This window comes from Cajanus cajan, chromosome 1, assembly GCF_000230855.2.
Source record: "Cajanus cajan strain Asha chromosome 1, NIPB_CcT2T_4, whole genome shotgun sequence".
Lineage (NCBI taxonomy): Eukaryota > Viridiplantae > Streptophyta > Magnoliopsida > Fabales > Fabaceae > Cajanus > Cajanus cajan.
Genome location: NC_138517.1, coordinates 40778735 through 40788947, shown reverse-complemented (window position 1 = coordinate 40788947; position 10213 = coordinate 40778735). Strand labels below are relative to the sequence as shown.

The following is a 10213-nucleotide window of genomic DNA, read 5'->3' as shown; positions in this document are numbered from 1 at the left end:
GAGTTTAATGAAGGAGAATCTTACCTATGAGACAATTCCTTTGATAATTGAGGATAGGAGGGTGAAAAAATTGAGAGGGAAGGATGCTCCTTTGGTTAAGGTGATTTGGAGAGGAGCGATACCTGAGAGCGCTACTTGGGAGTTGTAGGAGGAGATGAAGGAGTCATATCCAAACCTCTTCATTCAAGTAATTTGGGGACGAATTTCTTAAAAGATGGAGAGTATTGTAACACCCAATTTTTCAAAAATACTGTTATTATTATTATTATATTGTATTTGGTTAGAATTATTTTTATGATTATAGGGGAATATTATTTTATTTATTTAACTATTTTGAGGAAAAGAGAAATAGGTCGAGAAGAGAAGTGGGTTGGGTTGACTTGGCCCAGTGAATTATTTTAAGAAAGGGGTCAGACAGAGTTAACCATATCTACCTCATTTTGCATTCTGAAAGGTTATGAGAGAAAAAGAAGAGTAAAAGGAGCTCTAAGGAGGAGTGCTCAGGGTCAATCCAAAACTGCATCGAAATTGTTCTAATCAATGCAACAAGTTACGAGGGACAAGGAAGTACTTCATATGCATAGTTACAGGAGGAGATGGGTAGAAAGGGAAGCCCTTGAAATTCTTAGGGTTTTCTAATTCTTTTCTTTTTGTGAATTTGATAATTTGAATAATTTCTATATGAATTTATAATTGTTTTCTAGCGTGAATTGTTAAAATTGATGTTTTAGATGTGGAATATAATGCCTTTTAAATGTGCTTGTGAGTTAGGATTCATGAGGGGTTAGGATTTTGTCAATTGGTATGTTATTTTGTGAAGTTGATGATTCAACCGGGTTTTATATTGATTTATAAATGTTTTTGTTATACTATTTGGTAAAATTGAAGATTTAGATGTGATCGAAATCTAATCTCCAAGGATCCCTTTGGAAGAGGTAAGACCAAGAAAGGTGAAGGTTGATCTATAGGAGAGCTCACACTTGAAGACCATTAGGCCTTTAACTAGGTCCATGGTTAGGAGGTTAGATGAGGCTTTTACAGAGGAGGTGCTTCTTAGACCTATGCTCAATATGAGTATTGAGTATGATTCCTCTTTTTAGTCTCATAGTCTCTATTGTACATACCTTGTATAGTTTGAGTTCTTGTACCTTGTATATAATAGATATTTGTATAGGTGTATTTTGCCTTTGTATTTGTAAGACACCTTTTCCTTTTCTTATAGGTCATCCCTTTAGGATTTTAGGGTATATTGTTTGGAGACTTTTGCTCCATTTGACCTTGTATTAAGGGTCATTGATTTTCATATTTTTTTAGTAGTAGAAGTGGGGTGACAAATAGTAAAGTGTGTAGGTGAAGCTAACAATTGGGCCTATAGTGGGCCTAGGCTAATTTTTACATATTTGGCTTGTTTTGCTCCATTTAACCCAAGGAATTCATTTAGTTAGGTCTCACCTTCATTAGGTGAACCTAACTAAACCAATTCCAACATTTTTGAATTAGATTAAGTGAAGGAAAACAAGATGGGCCGCCTAGCTCTTCTAGCTTCTCCCACACACTTGGATAGCTTGTGCTACAAGCTTTTAGCTTAGCTTGCTCCCCAAGCTTCTAAGTTAGAAGCTTGTTCCACAAGCTTCCAAGTTACTAGACTAGTTAGGTTGAGTGTAAGAAGGCTAACCATGGTTCTCCTTGAACCATAGTTAGTCTAGCTGGCACCACAAGCTTCTCCCTCACTATATAAGCCTTTTTCTTCACTTTGTAAACACTTTTGATGATATATTTGAGTGAATTCCGAAATTTTTTTAGAAATTCTCTCTTCCAAAAGTCTCTAACCTCTTTGATATTTATCCAATTCTCTTATCCTCTTCAAGCAAGAGTGTGGTGAGGGTTGAAGTGGCTTATCTATTCCAAGGAGTGGCACCTCTTAAAGAGTGTTTCTTCACCAAACCTTGGTCAAATCCGAAGCTATTCCACCATTAAAGGCTTTGGAAAAGCTTAAGGAGAATCAAGGAGCCAAAGGTCTAGGGAGAAACTTGAAGAGGAATCAACATCCATCCGGTTCCAAAGCAAGTTTCCATCAAGATGATAATTGAATTCATTGGGATGTGCTTTGTAAGTTAAGGTTCTTGTAGATTGATGAACACCCTTAATTGTATGAATTAATGAGTAATTGAGAGATTTTACTTATCGATGTACTTTATTTTTTTTGTAATATCTTTCTGTTTGATTAACCAAATCAATTTTTGTTTGTTGGGTTAGAAAGTAGACAATTGGGACTATAATTTAGACTCTATAATTGTGTAAAAATGTTAAGAATTAATTGAGTTATGCGAGTTATAAGTTTAGTCTCCATTCTAGTACATAAAATATTAAGTTTTGTGTTGTCAGCCATGCGTGGTGACCTTAATAACATTTTTAGGCTTTGTGTTCTTCACAAATGTTGTAACCTTGGGTGCTATCTTTCCAATGGCGTTGGAATCAAAAAGGATGTGTATAACTCAAATTAAGGTCAAAATAGTGAATAAAGGTCAAACTCTCATGATTTATTGTGTCCAACATGGGTATTTTATTTCAGTTTGCGTTTTTGACGCTTTAAGACCTCTTTTTGGCATGTTTGTGATACTTTATGATTTTTTAGTGATTCTTTTTAATACTTATGATATGATTGAATGACTTTGATGTGGGATTGTGAAATATGGTATTATATTGATGGATTTTGATGATGGTTGTGAATCGTATGATGTCCAGTAATGACTATTGTATAAACATATATAAATAATGTGTATTTGGTTGAGTATATTTGAGTATGAATGGTTTGTATTTGTATAAGTGATATATAAATGTGGTTGAATGTGAATGATTGGTAATTGAATGAGTGATGTATGAGAAGATTTGTGTGTAATGTATTGTTATGTATGAAAATGTTTGTGTGCAATGCATTTTCATGGATGAGAATGAGAATGAATGTGGTAGAATGGTATGACCATTGATAGACGCATATGCATTACCCTATCCTATGTGGTGTATAACAGAGAATGTATAATATATAGGTATAACTACCTTGGCTTGTGTGGTGATTAACAAGGCAATACATTACTTTGACTTGTGTGGTGTATAACAAGGAATGCATGTTATACTTATATATCCACTTACTTGTGTGGTGTATAACAGTGGGCAAGTGTGAAGTGGTGCTTGAGGGGATTGATAAGCGTCGGTGTGAATGTGTTCATGGTGCATATTTATATTGTGATGTGGTGATTGGATGGGATAGGTTCGGAATAATATTATGACATGAGATTGATTGATATGTTTAATTATATTTATTTATGAAATTAGTTGTAATGCATGTAATTCCTTCTTGTAACTTGTATGTCAATGCTTGTTTTTCTTATCGTACTATTTGTGGTTGTTTTAGGTGAGGATGAATTGGATGTGAGTGACACTCCTAGTACCGATAGTTGAAGTTAAGGGTTGTTCTGATAGTGTGATATCGAAACAAGGGACTTAAATTGAAAATCTTATTTTATTTGGATTTTATTGTTTTCATTAGTCATAATTGTAAACCTATATTTTATAATTTTTGTTTTAAATTGGCTGAATTTTTGGAAGTGTTTCATATGCGAATTGTTTTACTCAAAATTATTAATTATTTTCACCTTCTATTCTATTGTTATATGTTGGGATAGAACAAGTGTCACAAAAGTGGTAAGTGACAATTTTTAAATAACATTTATAACCTCAAATTATATTTCTTGAAAGAATGCGATAAAAATGAGGTTATATCATCCTTCGTATGACTATCTTTATTATCAACAATTTACTCATTTTGTAACATGGACCGCATGTAATCATTAATGTAAGGAGCAAAAGACTAATATATATTTTTAAAATGTAATATATGTTTGAATAATTTAAAATATAAAAAATTCTCATGTATTTATGATTTTGATAATCTATTTTTTAATTTAGTTTTTACTTCAACCATCCAAAAGGATATTTAACAAACATTTTTTTTAAATTAAATTTTTTAATTAAAAAAAACCATTGTGAAGTGGTCCCTTCAAACCTCTAACTTCTTATGGGTAAAATACTATTGACATTCTAATCATTTATTGAGGGAGGGTGGTAGTTTGATAAATAAAATTTAGGGTCTGACGGTCTAATAAAAAATTGCATACTGAGTTGTCAACATATATTTGTTTTGTTTTGTTATTTATTTATTAGTAAATGAAAAGAAAATTTTACTAAATCCCCACTTTACCCTTATAATGAATGCCCTCCATTCTTTAATTAATAATGAGCTGTTTTAATTATCGCATGATGATGAATTGAATTTAAGACTAAAATTATAATTGTACCAAAATTTTATAATAAAAAAAAGAATAAACTGTATTTTAGGTCTTGCTGATTTTTTTTTTTATATTTTCAAAAGTATAATTTTGATTTTAATTTTCTTCATAATTGATAAATATTAATTCTTTTATGAAACTTAAAATACCAAGCTGAAAAATGAAATTTTTTTTTTGTAAAGTATGAAAACTAAAACAAAACAGACAACTCAAGACACAGAATCTCTCTCTAACAGTAATAGGATAAAGTCTGAAAAACTCCTCCAAAATACATTGGAATTTAGGTTCCGTACATCCCAATTAACAAGCATATAAAAAAAGATTACACGAATAAAATTATCATGAAAAAACACATCTTACGATGGAAAATTTATTAATCTTGAGGAGTATTTACGTAATCATGGAATCCGAACAACACGAGTGAAACTCATAGTAGTAAGTTGTATCCTTTCACTTTTACAGTAATTATTTATTCATTACTTCTTCTTTCTCGCAATAACTATAATTTAAAATTTTTATACATAAATTAAAAATAATAATTAATATATCACCTTTTATATAGTTTTTTTAAAATAATTTTGCATTTTTTCAAAAAAATATATTATTTTTAAGTGCAGTCAAAGCTACATTATTAGACATAAAATAAATTTTAAAATTATGTATTTTTAAAATTAATAATAATATTTTTTATAGAAACATAAAAGTATTTCAGAAACATATTTTAAAAATAATATTATTTTTTATATTTTCTAGTAACAGCCTCTTAGAAAGAACTTTTTTTTCCTTAACACTAAAAGAATTATATTCTTTTTATCAAAATAATATCCTGAGTGTAATTAAAAAATTTATTTATAATAAATTTTTTAAGAAAATAAATTATTAAATTACTTTTTATTCTATTGTCATAATATGTCTAAATCGTGTCATATTCAGGAAATATCTTTATCAATACTATAAATATAATCTATTATTGTTATTTTGAACTTTTATAAATATAAAAATAAATTTTAATTTATAAATGTTAAAAAAAATATAAATATTAATGTAATTTTTTAAAAACAATTTAAAAACAAAGACTTGCTCACTTTACACTTAAACCACCTTTGAATGTAATAATTAAATAATTTATGAAAAAATATTAAAAATTAATCAACATCACATTAAAAATTAAAATCAGTTATTCTAAAATATTTTTATAATACTAAAATACAGTCCATTTAACAAGAAAAACATTTATTTATTTTCCCGATACTGAAATTGTTTTATTATTTTGTAATTTTCTAAAACTGTGGTTTAAACCACCAATAACTCACCACCCTCACATTCACCAAGGATAGTCTCTGCTTTGTGAAAGTAATAAATTCAGATTTCTTTTTAATTTTTTAATGATATAAAGAATGACTAACCTATGTTAAAAACATGCTTTATATTTAAACTTTGGTCAAATTAATTAACAAGTCGCATCGATCCTTGATGCTATTCCAATAAATAAATAAATAATAATAATAATAACTTTAGACAAATTAATTAAAGAATACAAATAGCACCGACCGGTATGGTTAATAAAACCAGGATAATACTAAAGTTCATGTCCCTTTTCCTCTTCTCTCTCTTTCTTCGCACCTTCTCTCTCCTTCTCTTTCTTCTATCAGTTTTTTCTCTTTCTTCTATCAGTTTTTGCTCAAAGTATCAATAGATCACAACGTTTTTTTTTTTTTTTTTTTTTGCTTCTTCTTCTTCTTCTTCTAATGACTTGTGGCCACCACAGACCCATTTCCTGAACTTCTGGTAAGGTTCTATCCATTTCTATCTTTGCTTACTCTCTAGCACTGTTCCGCTCCTTCTTGCTCCTTGCTTGGTGAATCAGATTCATGGGCCTGTGTTGTTTTGTTGTGTGGGTTGGTGGTGCTTCCATTACCCTTTTGGTTTTTTATTGTAAAGTTTCTGTCTCCTTTTGACCGTGTTGAAATTTTTTTCTTTTCCTAGCTTAATGATTCTCTATGTGTTGGAGGGGTGGTGGGTTAATTAGCTTGTGTTGTGTTTTTGTTATAACAATTTATCTAATGTTTGAGTTTTCTTTCTTTCTCTATATGTTTGTTTTGTTCTACCTGAAAGCTGCAACCTTTTCGTGAAGGGTTGATCAGGAATAATTTTGAATCATAATTAAGGCATGGTCTCTGGGAACGCTGCTTGTGCTTTTATGTTTGAATCGTGGGTTTGTTTGATCTGTGAATCAGGGTATCCCTGATCTAGTAGTATGTGAATATAAGCTGGGAAAATATATCCTTGTAATTAAAATTGAATTTTTTTTCGTATCCTTTTTGTGGGGATTTACCCATATGAGAGTCTTTTTATTCATGTGCATATTTTCTGATCTAGAGATTCTCTTTATCTGAAAAAGTATTATTTTTGTACCGTGTTAATTGTTCTGTGTTCTACTGTTTGTCGCAGGTGAACCGGTTTTAAAAGTTTCAAATTTGTTTACTTGATTGGTGTACAGTGCTAAAGGGTTTGAAGTCCAGCTTGCTAGTTGCATAATCAGAAGCTTGTGATTTGAATCCATATTTTTGGTGGCTTGGGGGTAATTGTACTTGGGAAATGATGATGATGTTTGAAGACATGGGGTTTTGTGGGGATTTGGATATGTTTTCTGCTCCCTTAGGAGAAGGGGATATTACCGCCCGGCAAACTGAACCAGAGGCGATAGTTGAGGATGACTATAGTGATGAAGAAATTGATGTGGATGAGCTCGAGCGGAGGATGTGGAGGGACAAAATGCGTCTCAAGCGATTGAAGGAGCAAAGTAAAGGTAAGGAAGGAGTTGATGCTGTGAAGCAGAGGCAGTCCCAAGAACAGGCCAGGAGGAAAAAGATGTCAAGGGCTCAAGATGGGATCTTGAAGTACATGCTGAAGATGATGGAGGTTTGCAAGGCTCAAGGCTTTGTCTATGGCATAATTCCTGAGAAGGGGAAGCCTGTGACTGGTGCATCTGACAATCTTCGCGAATGGTGGAAGGATAAAGTCCGGTTTGATCGCAACGGTCCCGCGGCCATAGCCAAGTACCAAGCTGACAATGCAATTCCAGGGAAGAATGATGGATGCAATTCCATTGGTCCTACCCCTCACACCTTGCAAGAGCTGCAGGACACAACCTTGGGTTCTCTTTTGTCTGCCCTCATGCAGCACTGCGACCCCCCTCAGCGGCGGTTCCCGTTGGAGAAGGGCGTCCCTCCACCATGGTGGCCTACAGGGAATGAAGAGTGGTGGCCCCAAATTGGTTTACCTAAGGATCAAGGCCCTCCACCTTACAAGAAGCCTCATGACCTTAAGAAGGCTTGGAAAGTTGGTGTTCTGACTGCTGTTATCAAGCACATGTCTCCTGATATTGCCAAAATTCGCAAGCTTGTGAGGCAGTCCAAGTGCCTTCAGGATAAAATGACGGCCAAGGAGAGTGCCACCTGGCTTGCAATCATCAACCAAGAGGAGGCCTTGGCAAGAGAGCTTTACCCTGATTACTGCCCCCCTTTGGCCTCCTCTGGAGGCAGTGGATCTATAGTCATCAATGACTGCAACGAGTATGACGTTGAAGGCGGCGACGATGAACCGAACTTTGATGTGGAAGACCGGAAGCCTGAGAATCTCCACACATCCAATCTTGGGATGGAGAGAATGAGGGGAAGACTGCCTGTTCAGCAGCCTTGTTTCCCAATCAAGGGAGAGGCTGTTACTAATTTGGATTTCATTCGAAAGAGGAAGATCTCTGGCGAGTTTAACATGACAATGGATCAGAAAAGTTACACATGTGAACACCCTCACTGTCCTTATAGTGAACTTCGCAATGGTTTTGCTGACAGAAATTCTAGGGACAATCATCAAATGAGTTGTCCCTACAGAGGCACTTCTTCAGATTATGGGGTTCCAAATTTTCATGTTAATGAGGTCAAGCCAGTCATATTCCCTCAGTCCTTTGTTCAACCCAAATCTACTACTCAGGCTGTTAACTTGGTTCCACCACCTTCATTTGATCTAACCGGACTCGGAGTCCCAGAAGATGGCCAGAAAATGATCAATGATCTCATGACAATCTATGAAACAAACGTTCAAGGCAGCAACAACAACAAGTACTTGAGTTCCAGTAACCATGTAGCTGCAGAAAATCCAAACCTTCCTCAGCCAAATATTCAGCAGCAACAGGACAACTTCTTTCATGGTCAAGGAATCACTATGGAGGGGAACTTGTACCAAAATGCCAACATGTCCAACAATCATCACATGTTTGCTAGGGAGGATGGTCAATTTGACCGTTTCAAAGCTTTGAATGCACCCTTTGAGAGCAATCACAACAACAACAACTTCAATCTGATGTTTGGGTCCCCTTGTGATTTGGCATCCTTTGATTTTAAGGAGGATATGCAAGGAGGAGGGATGGATGCTCTTCAGAAACAGACAGATTTTTCTATATGGTACCAGTGAAAATGACAGGTTGAACATGGGAAAAAAAATCCTTAATCATGTGAAGTTTCTTTGGCCAAAAGGGTTTCACTGCAATTTTCTTCACATGTAATAATGTAGGCTTAGAACTAAATATTATATGCTTGTTGGCAGGTCTAGTATGGGTTTATATAATAAAAACTTGCATGTTAGTATGTCGCCAATATGTAGCTCTGTGATTGTGTGTTTTTATGTGTTACTTACTATTATTCTATGTAAGACTGTTACATAAATAATATTTGAAGTGTCTTCTAATATATGGTGAGTGTGTGGTTCGGTTGTGGGTAAAATTCTTGGATAAATGAAAGGTTTGTCCTTTATTGCATCATTTTCTTATGCTTATCCTATCCCATGTGAAATGGACCCCATAACAGTTGTTTGGGTTATGCCTAGTTGAATAATTCCATTTTGGATTGCGTGTTGAGCTTGTGTGTGGTGGGGCACACTGTTCACAATTTTAATGTAATTGTTCACCATTGAACGAATGAGGCACTGAAAAGGTCTTCTCAAAAGTCATGACTGGCTAAGGCGGCTGAACACAAATACACTGTTTTTCTTTCTGTAAATTTTCACTTAAATAGTCGGTGATTTTACATAAAATCCTTGCTTTTGACTTCATAAAATATTGCTCACTTTAGAATTTTTAAATATAATAAAAATAAAGTAAAAAAGAATTAAAATAAAGTGGATGAAGAATGATAGTTCAAGGGTTATGGACGTGAATTTTTTTTGTTAAAATTGATTTTAAAATTAGAACTCTGAAAAAAAATTTCTTCATTTCACGTTTTAAAATTTGCATTCATAAAAATTAAGCTTTTTAATTATAAAAAATATTATTTAACTATTTTCTAAAAGATCCAATTTTTTTATTAATATAAACATTAAATTACTAATAATGGGGTTGCACTGTTAAGAACGATATAGGGGTTTACTCGTTTTTGTGGGCGCCTAGTTTTACCCATTCAAATGTTATATTTTCATGTTTCTGACCTACTTTTCACTGTAGTTGCATAGTTGAAAACTTGTGATGTAGATTGGCACCAGTGTCATAAAATTCAGTGAGAGGTATAATTGTGAAAAAATTGTGCTGTACTATAGATAATAATTGCACGTGTTGAAAAAATTTGCACACGGGTACTACTATACTATGATGTCAGTGTTGACTCAACCCATTTGTTGGGTTTAAAAAGAAATATATATATATATATATATATATATATATATATATTAATATATAAAGAAAATTTTTGAATATGTAATTATTTTTAATTTTTACTTTTTAATAGATTATTATATTTTTTAAATATAAAAAAAATTATATACTTCTTTTAAATAATTACATATAATCTTTAATTATATATAATTATTAGAGATAC

The 10213-nt window shown here is 32.9% G+C and overlaps 1 protein-coding gene across 1 annotated transcript; it reads left to right on the top strand.

The window, feature by feature from the left end:
- Positions 1-5928: 5928 nt before the first annotated feature.
- LOC109789048 (ETHYLENE INSENSITIVE 3-like 1 protein) lies at positions 5929-9094 on the top strand. Its single transcript, XM_020347911.3, has 2 exons — positions 5929-6134; positions 6798-9094. The coding sequence occupies exon 2, from the start codon at positions 6945-6947 to the stop codon at positions 8817-8819; it is 1875 nt and encodes a 624-aa protein (XP_020203500.1). The 5' UTR covers positions 5929-6134; positions 6798-6944; the 3' UTR covers positions 8820-9094.
- Positions 9095-10213: the final 1119 nt, after the last annotated feature.